Source organism: Pleurodeles waltl, chromosome 11, assembly GCF_031143425.1.
Source record: "Pleurodeles waltl isolate 20211129_DDA chromosome 11, aPleWal1.hap1.20221129, whole genome shotgun sequence".
NCBI lineage: Eukaryota > Metazoa > Chordata > Amphibia > Caudata > Salamandridae > Pleurodeles > Pleurodeles waltl.
The window spans coordinates 991,299,777-991,325,244 of record NC_090450.1 but is presented as its reverse complement, the minus strand read 5'-3'; the positions used below and the strand labels follow the sequence as shown (position 1 = coordinate 991,325,244).

The 25,468-nt window shown below is 46.8% G+C and overlaps 1 protein-coding gene across 8 annotated transcripts in view; it reads left to right on the top strand.

The window, feature by feature from the left end:
• Window positions 1–25,468, top strand: part of EP400 (E1A binding protein p400) — a 601,391-nt gene that overhangs the window by 382,785 nt on the left and 193,138 nt on the right. For all 8 annotated transcript variants that reach the window (XM_069215336.1, XM_069215331.1, XM_069215335.1 and 5 more), the window contains 5 exons: window positions 5,489–5,572; window positions 5,861–5,995; window positions 7,884–7,928; window positions 8,019–8,172; window positions 8,635–8,876. In XM_069215336.1, the coding sequence (XP_069071437.1) occupies window positions 5,489–5,572; window positions 5,861–5,995; window positions 7,884–7,928; window positions 8,019–8,172; window positions 8,635–8,876 (660 nt within the window). The remainder of the gene's footprint in view (window positions 1–5,488; window positions 5,573–5,860; window positions 5,996–7,883; window positions 7,929–8,018; window positions 8,173–8,634; window positions 8,877–25,468) is intronic.

Sequence of the window (25,468 nt, the reverse complement as noted above, 5' to 3'; positions counted from 1 at the left end):
CCAAATGCCACAATAAATACCCCTACACAGACCAACACTTGGTCTGCAACCTGTGCCTGTCACCTGAGCACAGCGAAAACACCTGCGAGGCCTGTCGTGCGTTCCGGTCCCGAAAAACACTCCGAGACCGTCGAGCCAGAAGACTTCAAATGGCGTCCGCACCGACAGCCCAACGGGAGTTCGAGGAACAGGAAGAAGAAGGTACCTTCTCGATCCAAGACTCAGACTCCGAAGGATTCGACGACACACAAACCGTGAGTAAGACGTCGAAAACCACACAAAGAAACATTTACAAGGCCCAGGGGACGCCACTGCCACCAGGCCATGGCTCCACCCATAAATTCGGTGACCGACCGTCGGCACCGAAAAAGGCCAAAACAGTGCCGAGATCGTCCGACTCCGGTCGAGACACCGGCACGCAGCCTTCTCGGGACCGAGAAAGTGCTGGAGACAAGCCTCGACACCGAGATGCCGGTGTGGACACGGCTCGACGCCGAGACAGCGGCACCGAAACAGATCGACGCCGAGAGGTTTCGGCCCCGAAAAGGAAAAAAGTCACCTCGGAGCCGAAAAAACACGCAGACAAAGTTTCGACGCCGAAACAAACTGCAAGCGACCCAGCTTCAGGCTCTTATACAGAAGAGCACTCGCTAACCTCCCAAATGCAAAAGCATAGGTTTGAGGAAGAGCTACAAGCAACTGATGTGGACCATACGCAAAAGCGTATCTTCATTCAGCAGGGGACAGGAAAAATAAGCACCCTTCCCCCCATTAGGAGAAAGAGAAGGTTGGAGTTCCAGACGGAACAAGCACCACAACCAAAAGTGGTTAAAAGAATTACACCACCACCCTCTCCTCCGCCCGTGATTAACGTTTCACCAGCACAAACTCCATCTCACTCCCCAGCTCACACCACCATGAGCCAGGGTGACCAAGATCAGGACGCATGGGACCTATACGACGCCCCAGTGTCAGATAACAGCCCGGAGGCCTACCCTACAAAGCCATCTCCACCAGAAGACAGCACCGCGTACTCTCAGGTGGTGGCTAGAGCAGCACAATTTCATAACGTAAGCCTCCACTCAGAACAGGTCGAGGATGATTTCTTGTTCAACACACTCTCCTCCACCCACAGCTCCTACCAAAGCCTTCCTATGCTCCCTGGTATGCTCCGGCACGCAAAAGACATATTTAAGGAGCCGGTCAAAAGTAGGGCAATCACACCAAGGGTGGAAAAGAAGTATAAGCCGCCTCCTACGGACCCGGCTTTCATCACTACACAGCTGCCACCAGACTCTGTTGTTGTAGGAGCAGCTAGGAAAAGGGCCAACTCTCACACATCTGGAGATGCACCACCCCCAGATAAAGAAAGCCGCAAGTTCGATGCAGCTGGTAAAAGAGTCGCAGCACAAGCTGCAAACCAGTGGCGCATCGCGAACTCCCAGGCACTACTTGCGCGCTATGACAGAGCCCACTGGGACGAGATGCAACATCTCATTGAACATCTGCCCAAGGACTTCCAAAATAGGGCGAAACAAGTGGTTGAGGAGGGACAGACCATCTCCAACAACCAGATACGTTCCTCCATGGACGCTGCAGATACAGCTGCACGGACAATTAATACATCTGTAACTATCAGACGGCATGCATGGCTCCGAACGTCTGGATTTAAACCAGAGATTCAACAAGCAGTTCTCAATATGCCTTTTAATGAAAAAGAACTGTTCGGTCCAGAAGTGGACACAGCGATTGAGAAACTCAAAAAAGATACGGACACTGCCAAAGCCATGGGCGCACTCTACTCCCCACAGAGCAGAGGGAATTACAGCACATTCCGTAAAACGCCCTTTCGAGGGGGGTTTCGGGGTCAAAGCACACAAGCCAGCACCTCACAAGCAACACCGTCCACTTACCAGGGACAGTATAGAGGAGGTTTTCGGGGACAATATAGAGGAGGGCAATTCCCTAGAAATAGAGGGAGATTTCAAAGCCCCAAAACCCCTACTACTAAACAATGACTCACATGTCACTCACCCCCTCCACACAACACCAGTAGGGGGAAGAATAGGTCATTATTACAAAGCATGGGAGGAAATCACTACAGACACTTGGGTTCTAGCAATTATCCAACATGGTTATTGCATAGAATTTCTACAATTCCCTCCAAACATACCACCAAAAGCACAAAATTTAACAACACACCATTCCAATCTCCTGGAGATAGAAGTGCAGGCACTATTGCAAAAGAATGCAATCGAATTAGTGCCAAACACGCAAATAAACACAGGAGTTTACTCACTGTACTTTCTGATACCAAAGAAGGACAAAACGCTGAGACCAATCCTAGACCTCAGAGTAGTGAACACTTTCATCAAATCAGACCACTTCCACATGGTCACACTACAAGAAGTATTGCCATTGCTAAAACTACACGACTACATGGCAACTTTAGACCTCAAGGATGCTTATTTCCATATACCAATACACCCATCGCACAGGAAATACCTAAGGTTTGTATTCAAAGGAATACATTACCAATTCAAGGTACTGCCTTTCGGATTAACAACCGCACCAAGAGTCTTTACCAAATGTCTAGCGGTAGTCGCTGCACACATAAGAAGGCAGCAAATACATGTGTTCCCATATTTGGACGACTGGCTAATCAAGGCCCATTCGTTCATACAGTGCTCAAATCACACAAATCAGATCATACAAACCCTCTTCAAACTCGGGTTCACCGTCAATTTCACAAAATCCAAAATTCTGCCACGCAAGGTACAACAATACCTGGAAGCCATAATAGACACATCAAAGGGAGTAGCCACTCCAAGTCCACAAAGAATTCAAAATTTCAACACCATCATACAACGCATGTATCCAACACAAAAAATACAGGCAAAGATGGTATTACAACTCCTAGGCATGATGTCATCATGCATAGCCATTGTCCCAAACGCAAGACTGCACATGAGGCCCTTACAACAGTGCCTAGCATCACAGTGGTCTCAAGCACAGGGTCACCTTCTAGATCTGGTGTTAATAGACCGCCAAACTTACCTCTCGCTTCTGTGGTGGAACGACATAAATTTAAACAAGGGGCGGCCTTTCCAAGACCCAGTGCCACAATACGTAATAACAACAGATGCTTCCATGACAGGGTGGGGAGCACACCTCGATCAACACAGCATACAAGGACAATGGAACGTACATCAAACAAAACTGCATATCAATCACCTAGAACTTCTAGCAGTTTTTCAAGCACTAAAAGCTTTCCAACCAATAATAGTTCACAAATACATTCTCGTCAAAACAGACAACATGACAACAATGTATTATCTAAACAAGGAGGGAGGGACGCACTCCACGCAGTTAAGCCTGCTAGCACAAAAAATTTGGCATTGGGCAATTCACAACCAAATTCGCCTAATTGCACAGTTTATACCAGGGATACAAAATCAACTCGCAGACAATCTCTCTCGAGATCACCAACAGGTCCACGAATGGGAAATTCACCCCCAAATTCTGAACACTTATTTCCAACTCTGGGGAACACCTCAGATAGACTTGTTTGCGACAAGGGAGAACGCAAAATGCCAAAACTTCGCATCCAGGTACCCACACAAACAATCCCAAGGCAATGCCCTATGGATGAACTGGTCAGGGATATTTGCTTACGCTTTTCCTCCTCTCCCTCTCCTTCCTTACCTGGTAAACAAACTCAGTCAAAGCAAACTCAAACTCATATTGATAGCACCAACTTGGGCAAGGCAACCCTGGTACACAACGCTGCTAGACCTATCAGTGGTACCCTGCATCAAATTGCCCAACAGGCCAGATCTGTTGACACAGCACAACCAAAAGATCAGACACCCAGATCCAGCATCGCTCAATCTAGCAATCTGGCTCCTGAAATCCTAGAATTCGGGCACTTACAACTTACCCAAGAATGTATGGAAGTCATAAAACAAGCAAGAAGGCCATCCACCAGGCACTGCTATGCAAGTAAATGGAAGAGGTTTGTTTGCTACTGCCATATTAATCAAATACAACCATTACACACAACTCCAGAACATGTAGTGGGTTACTTGCTTCACTTACAAAAATCTAACCTAGCTTTCTCTTCCATTAAGATTCACCTTGCAGCAATATCTGCATACCTGCAGACTACCTATTCAACTTCCCTATATAAAATACCAGTCATTAAAGCATTCATGGAGGGCCTTAGGAGAATTATACCACCAAGAACACCACCTGTTCCTTCATGGAACCTAAATGTTGTCCTAACTAGACTTATGGGTCCACCTTTTGAACCCATGCACTCCTGCGACATACAGTTCCTAACCTGGAAGGTGGCATTTCTCATCGCCATTACTTCCCTGAGAAGAGTAAGCGAGATTCAGGCGTTTACTATACAGGAACCTTTTATACAACTACACAAAAATAAAGTCGTCCTAAGGACCAATCCTAAATTTTTGCCAAAGGTTATTTCACCGTTCCATCTAAATCAAACAGTGGAACTTCCAGTGTTCTTTCCACAGCCAGATACCGTAGCTGAAAGGGCACTACATACATTAGATGTCAAAAGAGCATTGATGTATTACATTAACAGAACAAAAAACATCAGAAAGACTAAACAACTCTTTATTGCATTTCAAAAACCTCATGCAGGAAACCCAATTTCAAAACAAGGTATAGCCAGATGGATAGTTAAATGCATCCAAATCTGCTACCTTAAAGCTAAACGACAGCTGCCCATTACACCAAGGGCACACTCAACCAGAAAGAAAGGTGCTACCATGGCCTTTCTAGGAAACATCCCAATGCAAGAAATATGTAAGGCAGCCACATGGTCTACGCCTCACACATTCACCAAGCACTACTGTGTAGACGTGTTATCCGCACAACAAGCCACAGTAGGTCAAGCCGTATTAAGAACATTATTTCAGACTACTTCCACTCCTACAGGCTGATCCACCGCTTTTGGGGAAATAACTGCTTACTAGTCTATGCAGAACATGCGTATCTACAGCGACAGATGCCATCGAACTGAAAATGTCACTTACCCAGTGTACATCTGTTCGTGGCATCAGTCGCAGTAGATTCGCATGTGCCCACCCGCCTCCCCGGGAGCCTGTAGCAGTTTGGAAGTTACCTTCAATTATTTATATATGTATCATCTCAACCTTAAATAGGTGCATACTTAGTCACTCCATTGCATGGGCACTATTACTACAATTCAACTCCTACCTCACCCTCTGCGGGGAAAAACAATCGAAGATGGAGTCGACGCCCATGCGCAATGGAGACAAAAGGAGGAGTCACTCGGTCCCGTGACTCGAAAGACTTCTTCGAAGAAAAACAACTTGTAACACTCCGGCCCAACACCAGATGGCGAGCTATTGCAGAACATGCGAATCTACTGCGACTGATGCCACGAACAGATGTACACTGGGTAAGTGACATTTTCATTTTTTTGTTTTGATGACAGCTCACCCCGATTGAAAAGTATGCTCTACAGTACCTGGAGATTTTCTACTTGTCCAGCAGTGAAGAAAAACAAAGGCTTATTGAGGTATTGGTGTGGGATTTCTGGTCACCTACATAAAATATGAGCACGGAGTGAGGAAGGAAAGATCGACTGTAAGGGTTGACCAGAACTTGGGGTCATCTTGCACTGAAACTGTGAAATGTTTGTCCAGTCAATTGTTTGCAGCTTTTAATTCCTCACCGAAAGTTTAAGAACAAACACTAGGCACCCTAAAGGGGTGCAGTAATATACCTAAAAATATTCTAGATATTGACAGAATTTTAAAAAGTATAAATGTTTTTGGGCAGTAAATACTACTCTTTTTCTTTTAAGGAGGAGTTGAAAGCGGCTAAGAAGGCCTGGGAAATCCATCACATCAAAGAGCTGAAGGAGCTGGAGACAAACCCGCTCTGGGAAGAAGACGAGGAGGAGCTTTTTACGTACACCAGGGAGGATGCATATAACATGGTAAATGGTCCTAGCACCTCAATAGGCAGCGATTCTGATAATTCTTTTCTTTATACAGAACTAGTTTCAGCACAATTACTGTTAAATGCACTATAAATTGGAAATGTTAACATTATCCATTTTAAAGGGCACTAAGTGGAGAAAATAACAGTATGTTTTACTCTTTAAAGTGACTTTGCTATCCCCTTAAAAAAATAGAAAGGGGAGAAGCATCCCTCCCTCTAAAACAACGCACAGCCATGGAAATGAAGGAAGTCTGTCTCCTGGTTTTATTCGCACAGCTATGCTGATTCTTGATTTAGTGGCATCAGCTGCATCGCAACGAGAAAGAGTTTTATGTTGTTCTTGATGAATATTAAGAGGGCTTTTAAGGTAAATGCACAGTGTTTCATTCATTTGGATTACTAACTGCAAAGAATATGGTTACAATAAAAATACATACACACTGATTCCCAAAGGAGCTGTTGAAAGTTGATATCAGCTCATAGATTTTCTCCTCTATATTGAGTAAATTTGTGACTTTTTGATGGCATCAATAAGAAAAAAAAATCTCATGGCCTGGTTGTTGAAATGTACAAACATCACATAGATTGTGCACTCTGGGACCGTTTGCATTAGTATTTATAGCATACACCTGTTTTACCATGCCAGTATTTATTTTCCTCCACAGCTGAAACATTTTTCCATGAGGAGAAGCCTCTTTACATATAACCTCTGTAAATATCTGGGTGTTAAAATCCCTTTCCAACCATAGAAAGTCATTTTTCCTTACGTTCTTTCCATATGGAGTCAAGTTTGGGAGATGAGATATAAATGCTTTGTAAATATCCACAATGTTTTACCTTTTCCGCATATAGACTGTCTTGCTTCGTAGTGAGAACCCACACCCCACCCCGGATGAAAATTCTGCAGCATGTGTATATATATTTTTTTTTATGTGAGCTGATATAGAGAAATTTCTAGTACCAAAAAAAAACCAGTACATCCAGATTTTAAATCAAGACTTACCTTTTTACATTCACAAATAAAGATTATCTGCGTTGGGCATGACATTTCTAGTGGTCTGGACCCTTATAATGTAAAAGACCACACATTGTTATTTGCCTGAAAGAATTTGCTGTCAGGTATTAGAAGCAAAGCTTGTCTGTTTTAGTGCAGTTTAGGCTACCAGAAATTAAGGACTTCATTCTGGGAAAGTGTTCTCAATTAAATGGATTGTAAGTTTTGATTTTTGGCTTGGAGTTACTCAGGATACATTTGCCCTGGATTCATTATTGGTGATATCCTGCCCCTAGGAAAAAATTTACTAGCATGTTGCCCATCTCCATTGGCATTAATTTCTAAATGAAAGTTGCTCTTGTGCTAGGAATACCAGCAACCTGCATAGCACCCCATTACAGGTGTCCACACATGGTTCTAAAAGCACATTGTATAATTAATTCTGATGTCTGAAATCTATAGGGTTTAAATGCCTAAGCATAGTTCCAGAGGATGCAAATGACAGGTTCATAATGTTGTTGATATGTGCCTTTTTACTATGCCAACACTGTCCTTGTTTAGGTTTGGCAGATCTATCAAATAATTAAAATTGTTGACGTTTCTATATTTAACAGAGCTCTAGCTTTGTTCACACTTTGAATGATACTGCCTCGTTCTGATAATAAAAATTAATATCCCCTCCATTTGAATGATAGTGCCTCGTTCTGATAATAAAAATTTATATCCCCTCCATTAAGCTTATGCTAAGTCTCAAATTTGTGTGTTCATGTAGTTGTGTGAAATACTAATTTTAATGATGAAAAGGAATGAATTGGTTGTGGATAAAGTGCAGAATATATTCATACGTATGCTCACCTCAGACCCTTAGCTTTATTCTCTTTATTTACAGGAATATATCTACGAAGACCCAGATGGGCATGAGGAAATAATGCCAGTAAGTATTTCTGTTTTGTTTTTAGTGATGAGCATTAAAATGCACAATGCTTTACATTAGTTTCATGAGGAATTTTACATCTCTGCACAGCTGTGGACTCCTCCAACGCCTCCGCAGGATGAAAATGATATATACATAGACTCTGTTTTGAGTCTGATGTATGATCTCACCCCAATTCCTGAATCTAAACTGCCGCCAGTGTACGTGAGGAAAGAACGCAAGCGGCAGCGGATGGATCCCACAGGTAAATGACTGACGCCATTATCCTGATGCATTTAAAATATTTTTGTCTCTGTCAGCAATGAGTGCCTTATATGTAATTTTAAGACTGTGTCACTAATCAAAATACCAGCACTACTGCTTATATTCTATGGTCAGTGATTGTGAAGCAGGCAAATGAAGCAGGTGGCGACAGCTGACAAGTTTATCTACTTGTGTTGGACGCGATTGAGCAGGTGGGAGCCCGTAGCCTTATTGCCAACATTGTGTCAAGTGTTGTTAATTTTCCTTCCCTGTATTTTGTAGACCTGCCTCTGGCACATAATTGCTTAGCAATCAATTAACAGTGTTTAACAAGACTATGAGCGGTGCAGTTAGGCCTAATTGCATTGTTAGTATTTGGGTGTTCCTCCAAACTTTGCTTGTGGCATAGATGACTGTGGCAGCTGGTGTAAGTTTCCCTACTGAAATGTCCTGCATTTATCAGCTGTTGGCAGGAAGAAAAAGCTCCGACATGGTGAGACTGTTGTCCCCCCTCGTTCACTCTTCGACAGAGCCGCACCAAGCATGCTTAAAATGCGCCGTGAGGGCAAAGAACAGAAAAAGAACATCCTTTTGAAGCAGCAGACACAGTTCGCCAAACCTTTGCCTGCTCTTGTCAAGCCCACTACCGAGCCTGGCCAGGACAACCCAGAGTGGCTCATCAGCGAGGACTGGGCGCTGCTGCAGGTAATCAGGACTTGGCTGGAGCATTTTTATTATCTTGTAATTCTACAGTTGAGAACTGCTTGAAATATATGTGTAAAAGACCATATTAGCTCTTCGTAACTTATGCTTGTGAGTAAGTTACACATGTAAATTTACTCTTACACTTTTGAGTAACTTTACTGCGTTGAGCTAGTCACAAATTCTGATTGTAAAGATACTCAAAAGTGTAGACCTTTTGGCTGAGGTAGGGGGTGAAGCCAAATGTATGAGTGTAGGTTACTATGGGCAAAAAGAAGCAGTAGTAAGTCTTCACTACACATGGCAAAATACCACTACTGCAACACCCTCCTATAGAAAATAATTGAGGCAGGGACTTAAAAACAACCCATAGGAAATAATGGTAAATTATTTAAAATAGTAACAAATATAAGTACCTATAATTTCATTTTTTTTTTATTACAAATAAAATCGATAAAAAAAAAAAAAAGACAACAAGGAAACACGAACACCACCCCAACCCAGCCCATAAAGCGTTCTAATAGACTGTTCCAAATATAATAATTAGTACATCATTCCACTCTCCCACCCCCTATATTCAGGAGCCTTCCATCCCAGCTTCAGCATCATTCACCCCGATGCAACTGGGGCTGAGCAGGAAGATCCGCAATATGTTCCATTTACCCCAGATCTTCACCCATTTTCTCAGACATCCCGACCTTCATATATCACTTTTTCAGCGATCATGCACCAGTCCACGTTTCTCTCCCATTCCTCTAATTGTGGCACTATCTCCATCCCCCAGAGCCTGGCTTTCCTCATAGCGTGTTGTCAGTGGTTATCCATATCTGGTCCATAAGACTGATATCCGGTGTGTCCCACACATTAAGAAGGCACCATTTAGCAGAGCTTTGCAGGTTACAGCCGCTTACCACAGACATGCATCTCAACACTGAGTCCCAAAATGTTTGTATCAGTGCACAATTCCATATGGTATGAAAGAAGGTATCCACTTCACCACAGCCTCTGCGACAACGGGCATCAGTTCTCTGTCCCATTTTGAAGAGCATCATACAGGAGACCTATACCCTATGTAATATCTTCAATTGCACCAGCCAAAACCTAGCCCTAATGTCAACCTCTCTAGGGGCAGCCAGGGCCTCGAACCCACTCATGTCAGCCAGGTACACCCCCCATCGCTCTTGCAGGCCGTGTAGTAAGTTAGGCCAGCTATTGATTCCTTTTTGATAGGTGAGAGAAATCGCCCTGCGTGGCATTTGTTCATCTAGTTGTCTATCTTCTAAGGGTGACAATTCAGGGGGGGTTTCTGCACTAGGAATCACCGCCCTCAGGGCATGTCGTATTTGTAAGTAGCGGAAAGTCTCCGCATGAGACATGTCATATTAATTTTGGAAGTCTGTAAAGGATATTACGTCTCCCCGGGTCCAGAGATCCCGACCCTCGAGAGGCCAGTTAGTTCCCACTTAGCAAAGCCTTGGTGTTGCCCTAATTGGCCCAGTATTTCAGAGTCCCACAGTGGGGTGGCCTGGGTGATTATATCCCTCCATACCAGTGCACTATGTGCTGAGTGCAAAAGTTGGATTGGTGGCTTTGTGGGCCCACTAAGAGTTTGGTGTTTCATTGAGGTGTAAAGGGCATGCACGTATTCCTTCAGACCCAACACATAGTGATCCATAGCGTATGTCGGTTCATCCATTGGACAATGGGCCCACTGGTTGATAAACGCAAGGTGTGACGCTTAATAATACTGCTGTATGTCAGGCAGTGCTTATCCCCCTGTGATACCAACCTCGGATCAGTTTGGCTATGTGGCCCCCCATCTCTAGGTAGCTTCTTAATTTCGGCCTTAACCATTCGGAAATAGCCATCCAGGGCAGGGAATGGTGTGTTCTGCAACACATAAAGAAATTGTGGCAATGCCATCCTTTTAAATAATGCCACTCTGCCCAATAGCGAGAGTGGTAGCAAACGTCAGTTTTGGACATCTGCCCTAAGCCGCCATCACCAGGGGTCCTTCCTGTGATGATCCAATTCCCCCTGGTATCTTCCGTTGGGGGGCATCAGGTTGCCTCTTTTGCTGTCCCTGTTTTGGCCATGACCACCTCTGTTAATTTTTTGCCATCCTTCGAGCCATTCCCATGTCTCTTTCGGGGTCGTAAAGAATCATGCTTTTCCTTCGGATCCCACTCTCAATTTTGCTGGATAGAGCATGGAATATTTCACCCCTTTATCCTACAGGGTATGCTTTACTTCCATAAAACTGCACTGCTGTTTTTGCACTTTTTGTGTGAAGTCCAGAAAGAATGTTATCGTGGTATTTTCATAATTTACTGCAAGGGCAGTGCAGCTCATTTAAGTATTACATTGCGGTAGTGTAAATTAAAAAATGCGGACAATTATTGGACGATGGCCAGTCCCTGGTTTAGGACGGCCTCCAGGAATCCGGTGGGCCCTTTCCACAGAAAATAATTTTGATAGGCCCAGAGGTTGCAGTTGGTTGAGGATAAGGTCTTCTACAAAGAGGTCCACTGCTAGACCTTCCGATCGTTCAGGGACCCCTAGGATGCATACATTGTTGCGCCTGGCCCTCCTTTCATAGCCCTCCAGACCGGCTTCCAATTTGGAGTTCACCATGCAGAGGTTGCTGACCTCTGTTTTGAGAGCAGCCATATCTTGGTTAGGACAGTTGTTTTGTCTTCCCGTTCTTTCACCCTGGAGCTTATTTTGCAGAGATCCGCTCTCACTAGTTGAGATTTCTGTGGGGAATCAAATCAATGCTCCCTTCCAAGGTAGTGCGTGTGCCTTTTATTGCTGCCATGATGTCGTGAAGTGTCAGAGTTTCGCCCTCGGGGACCTGTGGGGAGGCCGCGGAGATGTGCGCCGAGCATCTACAACCACAGGGTAGGCAAATTTGTCCAATTTAGTTTGGTGTTTGTGCCCCTTTACCAACCACCATAGTCCAGAGTTAGGTGGGTCGGTTGTTTAAAGTGAGCCATGGTGGGAGGTTACTCACTGCTGCCTGCCTGCCTGTGGCAGCTCCGTAGCAAGCTACGCAGCCTGTCCGGATTCCCTGCCCTGTGCTTGCCGCCGGGATCACTGCCGTCTTCCCTGTCTCAAAGATCCCTCCCTTGGATACTGATGAGAAAACGGGCAGGAGTCCCACCACGGCAACCACATGGGTAAAGAGGAGTCCAGGTCCTCACCCATTGAGTAGGTTGAGAGAGTCAGAGTCCCAGTGGTAGCAAGTGTGGCCCCAGTGCAGGAGTGGTGCGCTCCCGCTCGGTTAGTGACTAACTGGTCCCAATTGAGATCCGTACAGAGTGTCTATTATAAGGCGAAGCCTATCGCCTCCCCCACGAAATAGGGCCTTATTCCTAGGAGTGCCCGAGCACCCATGAGCATAGTGCCGTATCCGTAGGAGCTGAGCAGTGAAGGTGATTCCTGGCTTTACATGCCCCAGGCGTTGGCGTCAGGTTGCCGGTATGGTCCACCCTGCTCCAGGGTGGCCACAGAGTTCACTGCTGCCAGTTCCAGGGCAGGACTTCCACCTTACCACTTGTCAGGCGTGCCACGTCCCTAGCCACTGAGCCAAGACTCATTCGCCCTAGCCGCAGGGGAGCAGCCTGCACCACACTTCTCTGCCTAGGTGTAGTCACTGTCAGTTATTCAGTAGGGAAAGGAGGGGCCCCCAGCGTTTCCTGGTGGTTCACCGGAGGCCCCTGGGCCCTTGTTTTTGGAGGGGGACCACCTTGCGTTTACCCCAGAAACCTTGCCTGGACTCCATCGTGGCATCTCGAATAACATCACTGCTTAATGCGAGGTTGGGGCTCGTTTCTCAGGGAAGGCCGCCGGCGCAGTCACCCTTGTCTGGGGGCGGTTTACCTCGTCTGATGGTCCACCGGTATCTCTGTCGACCCTCAGTCAGTGAAGGTTAGCCGATTGTGGTCTGGAGATGGATTATGTGATGGATAGTGGGGAATCACTGGAAACACTTTCAGAGCCGCTTCAAAGAGCAGCCATTTCTCTCAGCGGGCGGCCACGCCAAACATATTTGTTAAGTATAAAATGTTTTAACAGTATTTTAAATGTATAAATTACTTGAATGCAAATAATGTATTTATTAAACTAGAATTAAATTACTGTTAATCAGTTGAATACATCAGCTTTAATAATTATTGTTGCATAATGTTTTATTTCTTACTTTAGGAAAATGTATTTCTTAACACATTTCAGAAATTATTTATATTTAGTTGAATATATTTAAATTAATTGAGGATTTAATTCAGAATCAAGTTAATATTGATGTTTCTATTTTATTTTGTCCTACATTCCAAATAAATGTTAAATTCATTTACAACAATATTAATATAAACCTATTTTATACCTCAGTGACTTCATACTCGTTTTTTATTTTTAGGATTTTGTGTGCTGTTCCTTCTTGTGGAAGCAATTCTATGTTGACCGATATAGAGTATAAATGTGGAATGTGTGCATAACTTGTAGTTGCTAAAAGGTATTTTAGGCATTTAATTGTAAGGCAGACTTAAAGCTTGCTGTGTGCTTTACACATGCTGGCACACAGAGATTTTGTCTCTCTTTTACGAAAACTAAGACCATTGATGGCTCCTTATCAGCTAATGACTGTGAATTGTTAAAGGGAGAAAGTTCAGAAGAAATTCTATATATGTTTAAGGGGCAGTTGGTAATTCCCTCGAGAAAGCTCCTTACACGCTCCTGGCTACAATAGAAACCATTTTACAAATACACAACTGTAATAGGCTTTGTGATCTTTGCTTTTAACCACAGATTCCCTGTTTTGTGAATCACCCCTTGCCCCAGGTCTGAAATCTCTTTGCAGTAGCTTTTATGTGCTAGTAGGTAGCATCATAGGCCTCAGTCATGACTTCGTACCACCTTTGGACAGGGAGACACGGAGCAGAACAGCCACCATCTTGCATGCTGATGCCAGTTTCTCTTCTTATGCAACCTTGGACTCTGATCTTGAGTTACTGTTATCATTTTCAGTTCTTCTGCCAAATTATTGCTTTCAGACATTTGCCAGTTTGTAGATGTATTGCCGAAAGAAAAAAAAGACAACAGGTTTCAGTCAGGGCCAAGAGTGTTGCAAGCATATTTTGGTAACGGACCACCACTGCCTATTATGTTCTGGTACCAGTCACAACTCCAAATCTTGATAGAAATGCTGCTTAATGCACCTTAAGGCCTTTAGGAGCAGGAAGCCAAAGGATGTTGTGAATCACAAGCAAGATCAGTCCTGATCCAAGTTACTCTTGTCAGGTAAGTCTAAGGTATATTTGATAAGTTGAAGAAAAGGCAGAAGAGCATTAGTGAAGTTCTTCTAAGTCCTTTTGACCTGCTCCACAGGAAGATCACTGTAGGAAGCTGGCTATCTATTCAGTGTACCAAAGTAGGGGTACACTATGCAGATTGTATAGGCCACCTTATTGGCTTACAGAGGTTAAAATAACCCTTGCAGGTAGGCTTGTCAGAAGGTAGTGCTAAGCGTTTGTTGAGCACACAGAGTCAATAAATGAGACGTGTGCTCAAGACGAAACTCGAGACCAATAAAAAATAAAAAAAGTATAGATTTTTATATTTTTGTCACCAAATTCTACAGACTTAGGAAAGTAGTGATCAAGATTTCAATTTTTATAGGTAAGTAAAAATGTCACACAAATGTGCTTTTACACAGTAATACTTTCCTATGGGGAATTAAAAATGTACAGCATACAGGTATTTGCAAACAGGTTCTGGGGTCCCCTTTGGGGTGAGGGATGCTGGATGTGTTGGTAGCCTTGTGCACTGCACCGTTGACAAAGAAGGGGGAGGCACCTAGAAACAGGCTGCAGAGGGGACTTGGGGCAAATCCAGGAGCTCCCAATTGGGACCTTAGTTCTTGAGGGTTTTGGGAGCAAGGGGGCACAATCGATGTTCGTGGTCCTGGGCTGTGTTCAGGTCGGCTGTTCCTGTGCTTTGAAGGTACTTGCAGTGCTTGGTCAGACCTGCAGAGGGGGAAGAAAAACAACAGCAGGATCACTCTCAGGGCCAGTCTGCTTGGTTCCATTGTCCCTTGGCAAGCAGGTTGGTCTTGGTGGCATCTGGCGTAGACACACAACAAGACTTGGTTGCAGCAAATGCTCCGATGCCCCAGGTATGATGCTATGAGGTTCATGAAGCGGGCAGCATCTCAAGTCATGGTAAAAGTGTAGGGGCTGGTCTCCTGGTCACACAACAGCCTCCTCCTGGCGAGTTGCTCCCTCAGTGGGCCTGATGGACAGCAAACCACAGGACCGGGCAAGTGTGGTTTGTGCCTCCAGATGCAGCAAAATGTCTCTTCCACTCCAAGGGAGATGCTGGCTGGTTGTTGATGTGCTAGCAGCCCTCTGAGGCTTTTGGAAAATACCCAGCTGCAGGAGTCGTCGGATTCTTGTGATTGTTGAGACAGCAGCAGATAGGCAGAGTTTGGCGCCAAAAGTCCTCCGCTTGTCCTCAGTTCTCATGTTGGTCAGCTCTTCTTTTGTCCTCCTCTTCAGTCAGTCAAATCTGAGTTTCTGGTGTCTGGCCACCTAAATACTCAATTTAAGGGCGTTTAGGGGAGTGTAGAGTAGTAGCCATTGGGCTGCTTACCCTTGGGATGACTACACCACCTATTTGACCATTTCTTGTGAGGAGTGGGCATAACCCTGTCCCAGAATTCCTTATTCCACCTGAACAAGATGGTGAAGCCCTTCCTTCGTGGACCACATCAGACAGCCCACCCTAGGGGTGTGCTTAGCCTGGTACTACACCACGCCTACCTGTATTGCTAATTCCCCACCTGTCCTGGTGTCAAATGGGACTCAAGGGGTGGCGTCTCCCAGTCAGGGGGGAAGCCACGGTTGCATGCCAAAGGCGGCAGTGTCTTTGAAGTCCCTTGTCATGGTATACATATTAACTAGCTGTGCTGCTGGAGGAGGTGATAACACCTTCCTCTGGGGGAGGCATTGTTTCTGGCCTCTGAGAGCTGTCACCTCCTGGGGTTGTTAACCAGTCAAGCCAGCACACTAGAGGACTAGTAAGTTTTCTGGGGGCCCCTACAAGGTGCCCTCTAGGTGCATGCCATAATAAATCCAATACTGCATCAGTATGGGGTTATCGACGAAACAACCTAGGTTTCAGTGAAGCCATTCTGTAGCTGGGTAACTCATGTTGACCAGTGCCCAGTACATACCTTAAGATGGTTTCCTTGTTCACTTGTAATACCTAGTAATAGAACTAGACATCACAGGGCACATATGTCCTCACATCAGATATAATGTGCCCTGTTTTAGAGTTTTAAGGCCTGCTGTAGAGGGGGTCTTACATATATTAGATATAGTGATTTGGGCATGGCACACTATATGTGTGCCATGTTGTGTTTTCACTCATGGCTTGCACCATGACAAGTAGTCTGCGATGGCAGGCTGTGTGCAATTGTTAGGTGGGGTTCCTTAGGGTGGCACAGTACCTGTTGCAACCCTTAGTGGCCCTCTCTAGTACCTAGGCCCTAGATCCCACAGGTACCATTTACTAGAGACTTAAATACGTACTAGAGTTGGTGACAATTGTACACAATTAGACCTTTTTCCTTGTTTTAGGGGTAGAGCGCTTGCACTGGGGACCTGTTTAGCAGAAACTCAATGCACCTCAGTCGAAAAATGTCTGTACCAATGGCAAAAAAGTGGGGGTGACCGTAGGGGACTGGGTTTTTGTTGCAGTACCCCCCACTTTTTTGCTGGGTATTTGATGCAACTTTGACTGAAGTGCCCTGGGTCCCTGCCAACCAGTCCTCCAGTGCCAGTGTTCCTTTCCCCAAAACCTGTACAGATGGCAAAACCTTAAGAACCCTTTGTAAGTCCCTGGTAAATGGTACCTTGATACCTAGGGCCTGAGGTACTAAAGAGGGTCCCTGAGGGCTGCAGCACAAATTGTGCAACCCTAAAGTACCCTTCGCCGTGCCCATGCAAGACTGACATTGCAGACTGCGTGTCGTGGTGCAGACAAACGTGAAAACATGGCATGGCACACAGCCTGCGTGCCTTGTCCTCTAACACTGCATGCAATATGTGCAACATATGTAACTCACTCCCATAGGAGGCCTTACAACCCTAAGGCCGGATGCACCATATTGCAAGGCGAGAGCAGATATGCCCCTGCTATTTCTTTGGTGATTCTTAAACATAGTAAGTTTGCAGGCAGCCATTTTAAATACAAGTGCTGGACAGTGGTCAATACGAGTTCACCAGCTACATGATGGCTTCACTGAAAATAGGGGTGTTTGAATAGGGATGTTTGGTATCAAACATATCGTATTGGTGAGCCCACACTGATGTTGACAGTGTTGGATTCACCAATACATGCAACCTACCAACTACTAGTGTGTTAACTGACTGGCCCTGACACCCCCTCCACCCCAACCCCCCCAATTTGAGAGCAAGCACTCTCAGCAGCCAGAGACAAAGGCGTGCACTGGTCGGGAGTGTTAGCTCCTCCACCAGGCAGGATGGGCATTCCAGGGCGGGGAGCTTCAAAGGGCGCAAGCCGCCTTTTTAAAAGTTCCTCCGTCTTGGTTTGGAACAAACTAGGCCACTAGGGTCAGGGTTTTGCCCACTTAACAACAGAAGCTGTCATAGAGAGGGTGTAGACACACTAAATGTGGGCAACCCATTGGCTGCCATGTAGTAATCCCTGTAATTCCCCTAAATTGAGTATTTAGGTGGCACCCCTGAACCCTAGAACTCACATGCTGACGACCTAAGAATACTAAGGACAAAGAGTCACACCTGCAGAAGAGGAAAAAAGAAGCAGCTGACTTGGTACCAACCCAGCCTGCCTGTCTGCAACCCTTGCCAGACTCTGCACCAAAAGACGGCTTGTCCTGCAGCTGAGCCTCCAGAAACCCAGGAGGACTTGCTTGCCTTTGAAAAAGACTCAAGAATCCTGTGAGCAGCGGACCTGCCCCCTAACCAACTCCAAAGAAAGGACTCTGCAGCCCCCAGAACTCAAGGACCTGACACCTGAAGTCACCACTGCACCTACCAGCCACAGCCTGAGGTTAAGCGGACTGCCGGTGCCAGCAGGTGTCCCCACCTGTCCAGAGTCATAATCCATTGTGGTTTCATCCCTCCTGGACTATCCAAAGTCATCTGCAGCCTCTGCACGCATGCTCTCTCTCCCATAGCCTCTGAGGTGAGAGAAACCAGACACCTAAAACAACCATTGCACCTGTCGCCGCCGGTCCTAGTTGAAATGGAACCCTGGTGTTAACATAGTCCTCCAGCTCACCTAGGGGTGGACCAAACCATATACTAAGAAAGTGGAATGCGAAAGTTGGGCCTCCACCCAAGGAAGTGTGGACCCCCCGCTACCAGGAGAAAAGAGGTAAGAATCTGGTTCTCCCTAAACCCACCAAAACGACTTCAGAAGACGATTTTGCAAGACCCAGACAAGACTGCAAGAGACCAAAGGTGGATCCTGGAAGAGGAAGACCTGTAAAGTAAGGGGACCAAGTCCAGTTTACGTTGGAGTGTCCGATCGTGACAGGAGCCACTACCCACCCGTCTGTGGATACAGGACCAGGTTGACAGTGAACGAAGACAGTGAGCAGTGCAGTACTGGAACAGCTGAAGAGATCCTGAAGTGATGCAATCGACGTCCCACACCGGCAGAAGGATTGCAGTCAGTCAGTGGTGTGGAAAAACCACCAACAAGCCGTGGCAAAGACTGATGTTGTGGAAGAAGAAATGCAGAGCTGCTGGGGACCAGCAAGGTCCAGGGGACTCAACCTGTGGAGGGGAGTCCCGGGTGACCCTCAGCAGTGAGGAGAGTTGCAGGAAGAGGAAGCAGCCCCCACAGGTGACTCACAGGCAGCAAGCACAGAAGTCGCCTAGACCTAGAAAAGAGTCCCACGTCGCTGGAAAAGCATGCAGAGGGTTGAGCATCACAGGGAAGGTCGCTCAGGGCTGGGGCTACTCAGCCTGATGATCTCTTGGAGGAGATGACAACAAGCCTTGGTAAATGCAAGAGACGCGTTGCACAGGGGTACTGTCTTGCGTGGAGAGGCAAGGGCTTACCGCCTCCCAAGTTGGACAGCTGGCAGATAGGACCAGGGGGACCAATCTAAGACCACCACCCGTGATGCAGGATCCATGCAGCTCTGGAGGAGAGGAGCTCTACCCAGCCGGTTGTCGTTGCAGTTGGTGCCTTCGGATGCTGGGGCAGTGACTCCTTCACTTCAGGGGAGATTCCTTCTTGCTTCTCCTGCAGACTGAAGACTTGTTGCTCTCAGAGGATGCACAGCCGGGGAAATGTTGCAGTTGCTGGAAGCGCCATGGACATAATGTTGCAAGCAGAGTTGTAGCTGTGGATGCAGATTGTCGGTTCCTGGAGGGTCCAGTTCCAGTTCCAATGCCCAGAAGGTGAAGTAAATGGTGTAGAGGAGCTCTGCTGGAATCTTGCATATCGAATCTGAGGGCCCACCCAAGAGGGAGACCCTAAATAGCCCAGCAAGGGAGATTGGTCACCTAGCAGGGTGACCACCTATCAGGAGGTGACTGTGACGTCACCTTCCTGACCTGGCCACTCAGTTGCTCCCAAGGGCCTCTACCTACCTTGTATTCAAGATGGCAGAATCAAGTGGCCTCCTGGAGGAGCTGCGGGCACCTCCCCTGGGGTGGTGATTGTCCAGTTTCGCACCAGAACGGGGACTGGAGGTCCCTGGACTGGTGCAGACCGGTTTATACAAGGAGTGCACCAAATGTGCCCTTCAAAGCATATCAGTGACTTGGGGAAGCTACCCTTCCTAGGCCATGTAATACCTATTTCCAACGGGAGAGAGGAGGCGGGAGAGGGTGTTACCTCCCTCTCCCAAAGGAAATCCTTTGTTCTGCCTTCCTGGGCTTGAGCTGGTCAAGCAGCTGGAGGGCAGAAACCTGTCTGTAGGATGGCAGCAGCTCATGCTTCTTGGAAAAATCCTGCAAACTGGTAGGAGCAAAGCTGGGGGTCCTCTAAGGCGCCCTCAGAGTGCATGGAATCATACAACCAATACTGGCAACGGTATTGGGTATGATTCCAACATGTTTGATATCAAACATGCCCAGGTTCAGAGTTAACATTATGTAACTGGACACAGGTAAAATGGCCTCCCCACACTTATGGAGCTGGAGTTCGAAAGGAAACCTCTGCTCATGCACGGGTGCCCTCACACACAGGTACCTGCACACTGCCCTCTGGGCCAGGAGAGCCTGCCATAGGGGTGACTTACCTGGTGCAGTGACCTGAAGTAAAAGGGTTCATGCAGGCTGCAATGGCAGGCCTGCAGATACATTTTACATGGGCTCCCATGGGTGGCATAATACATGCTGCAGCCCATGTGGAACCCCTGGTGCCTCAATGCCTTGGGTACCTGGGCACCATATACTAGGGTCTGATATGGGGGCACCCGTATTCCAAATGTAGGGTGTATCAAGTTCCAAGCAACCAAATTTAGAGGGAGAGAGCACGGTCACTGGGGTCCTGGTTAGCAGGATCCCAGTGAACACTGACAAAACACACTAACAGCAGGAAAGAAGTGGGGGTAAGATGCCAAAAAGAGGATACTTTCCTACACCAAGCACCCCACGTTTACAACCTACCTGTTGGTTGTCCTCGACCGGCCCCTCAGCTAGAGCTTGCAGCCCAAATCCACAGAGGCCAATCCCCATAGGAATACACTGGACACCCAACGCCACACTACACCTCTGCACCTTGCCACCCCAGTGCCACCTGGAGTGACCTGTTGGTGTGGTCCTGACCATTGCCCAGTATTCACCTTCAGTCTACATGATTGGTCCTATCAGTCCTCGTAAAGTGCTGGTCTGCTGAATGTGTTTTCCTTCCATAGACTAACAGTGAATGAATCAAAGTGCTCCTTTGACATGGTCACCCCTCCACTAACACGTTTTGTCTGGTTTCTGGTGTTTTTCGACTGTTCTGTCACTCGGTCCCTGCTAACCAGGTCCCCAGTGCCAGATCCCTTTACTCAAAACTGCACATTTGTTTTGCACAATTGGCAAAACATTTGGATACCACAATAAGTTACTAGTCCATTTTACACCTGGTACCTAGGGCACGAAGTACTAAAGGGCGGCCCCTGAGGAATGCAGCACGAACTGTGCCACTTTCTGGGGGCCTCTCACCTGGTGCACACAGTGCCGCTTTTGCAGACTGCTGTGTGTCTTGGTGTAGAACTAAAATGAAAACACGACATTCCACACAGCATGTGTGCCCTGTCCCCCTTACATTGCATGTAATATACGTAAGTCACTTCTCTAGCAGGCCTTCCAGCCCTAAAGGCAGGGTGCATCATATTACATGTGAGGACATACCTGCATGAGCACATATGCACCTGCTATGTCTGTGTCGATTCTCAGACATAGTAAGTGCACAAGGGAAGCCATTTTAAACGCAAGTGCTGGACAGAGGTCATTACGAGTTCCCCAGCTATATGATGGCTTCTCTAAATCGTGGGATGTTTAGTATCAAACACCTCAGACTAATAAACCCTCACTGACCCCAGTGATTGATTTAATAAAAAATGCACACAGAAGGCACTCAGAAATCCTGGAAAACTAGGCAGATTAGGAGGTAGGAGGAGTGCCCACTTCATGCCAATCCCACCCCTAAAGTGGACGGGGTGAAGTGGACACTACTTTTCAAATTTCTCCATCTTGCTTGGAACGAATTAGGCCTCTAGGGTTAGGGTTATGCCCACTTCCCAGCAGAAGTGATTATAAGAAGGGTTTAGCCACCCTAAAAGTGGTCAGCCCATTGACTACCACCTGGCACTCCCTGTAACGCCCCTAAATTGAGTATTTAGATGGCACTCCTGAAACCTCAAACTCAGATTCCTGATGGCCGAAGAAGAGCCAGACACTGTTGAGTTGCATCAGCATAGAAGATTGCAGACACCAACTGACTTGGCCCCAGCCTTACGGGACTTTCTGCAGCCCCCATTGATCCTGTGCCAAAAGCTGACCTGTTCTGCAATTGACCTCTATGGTTTCGGCAGGACTGCCTGCTTTCGACTAAGATCAAGATCTCCCAAGAACAGCAGACCTGTTTAAGAAGAAACTTTAAAAGAAAAAGAACTCTGCCCTGGGGAACCGCAAAGCTTTCTCCGGACCCACCTCTGCACCCAATGACCACGGCCTGAGTCCAAGTGGCCCACCGGCCCTGTGAAGGTTCGCCAGCAATTCAGAGTCCACCTTGGGCTGAACTCTACCAAACTCTGCCGCAAAGCCTGCAGCCTCAAACTGAACACTCCCCCTGATTGCGACCTTCCCAGTAAGCTGTTCCTGATTCCGGAGCCCATGGGCCTTGGGGAGCTGGACAGTCAAGGTCCATCCGTCCCCTAGCATCAGAACTTTCCTGGGCAGCTGTGAGTTTCCTTCATACAGCGTCCTGGCCCAAGCCCGCATCCTTTTTCCAAAGCGGATCTCCCCCTTTGATTTGTAGTGGGTGCCCGATGCTGTGTTGGCACTCTGCACCCGGCCGCCCCTGTGCTGCCGATAATGTACGTTTGGTGCTGCCTTTTGGCCCACCCCCCAGTGCTTACCTCAACCCCAGGAGATCAATTCCTGACTTCGCTTCAGTCACCCGTGAGCAGCGCATCTTCATTCACCCCAGTCTCCATTGGTTAACATTGGACACCTGACTCTGAATTCAACCTCTGCACCTGGCTGCCCCTGTGCCGCTGTGTGTGCACTCTTGGTACTGATTTGAACCTTGCCTGGTGCTTACCTAAAACCCCGAAGACTCTATTTGTAAGTCACATACTTACCTGCAAAACTGCAATTTGTTTTTCCTCCCATAGGTTAACATTGCTGAACTGAAAAATTGCACTATGTTGATTTTTGAAACTGCAAAGTATTTACACTTGTAATTCTACTTACCTGATTATGAAGTTCTTTGGTTTGAAGCCTATATAAAAAGGAATGTTATTTTTCTAAATTGGTCACGGATTTGTTCTTTGAGTGTGTGTCTCATTTATTGCCTCTGTGAGTATAACAAATGCTTAGCCCAACCCTCTGCTCACTCACCCTACTTCAAATTGAGCATTAGTCCTATCTACCTTTGCCTCTGCAAACCAATTGGGGATCCACTGGATTCTCTGCACAGTGTACTTCTTTTTAGTGCACCATATAGAGAGCCAGCTTCCTACATTGGAGGAACAGCGGTGCGGTCTGCGACTTTCGATTTGCTGATACCACTTGGTTAATAAGCGACTACACAAGTAAATCGAAAAATTGCCTTTAGATAAATTGGATTTTTTCTGTATTTTTTTCTAAATTCTTAAAAGTAGATGTTAGGGCCCTGGTTAGGTGCCGGTAGCTTAAGAATTTTAAAAGTCTTAAAAACTTACTTTAGTTAGGACTGTAAAATCTGTTAGGATTTTTGTCTAGCTCAAAAAGGTCCCAGCTTTAGCACAATAATGACTTCCTCAGAGGGCTGGGTAAGGAGGTCGATCTCTCCACTTACCTCCCGCTTTCTCATAAACAGTTAAGAGTCCTCTGCAAAAGGTACAAAATTAAGACATGCTGCAGTCCGACCACTGTAAAGCGCCAGAAGCTGTTGACAGAGTATGAGCAGGTCCATCCTACTGTTGTGGCCAACCGGCCCTGATGATCAAGGCAGATTGAGTGAGGAGGAGGAGCTGGACCCTCCACCTCTTGATAAAGAGGAACCTGCACTCCACAGAGAACTCCAAGTGTCTAGAGCACCTCCCACTAGTGAGGATGGCTCAGGTCGAGAGATTAGCTCAAAGAATTGTCCTGGAGGTCAGGGTACCGGCCATAGAAAGGGAAAGAGCATAGATGGGCTTAGCACTCATGAATGGTGGCAGCAACTTTATATCTAGGGACAGAGTAGGCCACGCTGACCCTAAAACCCCCAAATATGAGGCTGGTTTTTATATCAGCAAGCAGTTCACAGCCTTTGAGAGGGCCTGTGTTTTCCAGAGAGCTTAGCAAACAGCATTGTGGCTCTCTCCTTTGAGAAATGTTCTTGGGAAAGTGCAAGGATAGACTCCTTGCACTGAATGAGGTAGATGCTAGGGCCTGTGACCTCATGAAGGCCCTCACGATTGAGGGCTTTGGACTCACCCCTGAGGAGTACAGAAGCAAATTCAGGGAGACTCCTCTCCACCCCCAGATAAAAGTAAATAGCCCATTAAAGGCCTCCGAAAACCTGCACAGGATGTCGGGCCCGAGACTCTTGACAATCCAAGGGTGGGTACAAAGGTAAAGACTGGGATTCCAAAAAGGCTTGGCGCCATGACTGCAAGGCTCTTGGGCACCGAATTGGAGAACCTGCCGGTCCCCACAAAAATGACTCTAGTATATCTGCGGTATGTGCAGTGGTAAGTGTCCAGATGGGATTTCCGGTAGGTCCTGACCATGTCAGTAAGCCTACTGATGCAACTCTAATCTAAGAGGCTGGGGTAGATGTAGCTGCTCTTGCTGTATGGCCCTGTAATATTGAGAGAACAGCCACATATTAATGGAATTAGGATAAAAGCACTGAGAGACACTGGTGCTAGTGTCACCATGGTGACTGAGCAGCTGGTGTCCTCAGATCAGTACTTGACTGGTGAGACATATGCAGTCCTCAGTGTTGATAATCAGGCTAAGGTGCATCTGTAAGGAAATGCCTCCTTGGCATGGTTACCCCCTGACTTTTTGCCTTTGCTGATGCTATGTTTTGAATTGAAAGTGTGCTGAGGCCTGCTAACCAGGCCCCAGCACCAGTGTTCTTTCCCTAACCTGTACTTTTGTATCCACAATTGGCACACCCTGGCATCCAGGTAAGTCCCTTGTAACTGGTACCCCTGGTACCAAGGGCCCTGATGCCAGGGAAGGTCTCTAAGGACTGCAGCATATCTTATGCCACCCTGGGGACCCCTCACTCAGCACAGACACACTGCTTGCCAGCTTGTGTGTGCTGGTGAGGACAAAACGAGTAAGTCGACATGGCACTCCCCTCAGGGTGCCATGCCAACCTCACACTGCCTATGCAGTATAGATAAGTCACCCCTCTAGCAGGCCTTACAGCCCTAAGGCAGGGTGCGCTATACCATAGGTGAGGGCACCAGTGCATAAGCACTGTGCCCCTACAGTGTCTAAGCCAAACCTTAGACATTGTAAGTGCAGGGTAGCCATAAGAGTATATGGTCTGGGAGTCTGTCAAACACGAACTCCACAGCACCATAATGGCTACACTGAAAACTGGGAAGTTTGGTATCAAACTTCTCAGCACAATAAATGCACACTGATGCCAGTGTACATTTTATTGTGAAACACACCCCAGAGGGCACCTTAGAGGTGCCCCCTGAAACCTTAACCAACTACCTGTGTAGGCTGACTGGTTTTAGCAGCCTGCCACACTCGAGACATGTTGCTGGCCCCATGGGGAGAGTGCCTTTGTCACTCTGAGGCCAGTAACAAAGCCTGCACTGGGTGGAGATGCTAACACCTCCCCCAGGCAGGAGCTGTAACACCTGGCGGTGAGCCTCAAAGGCT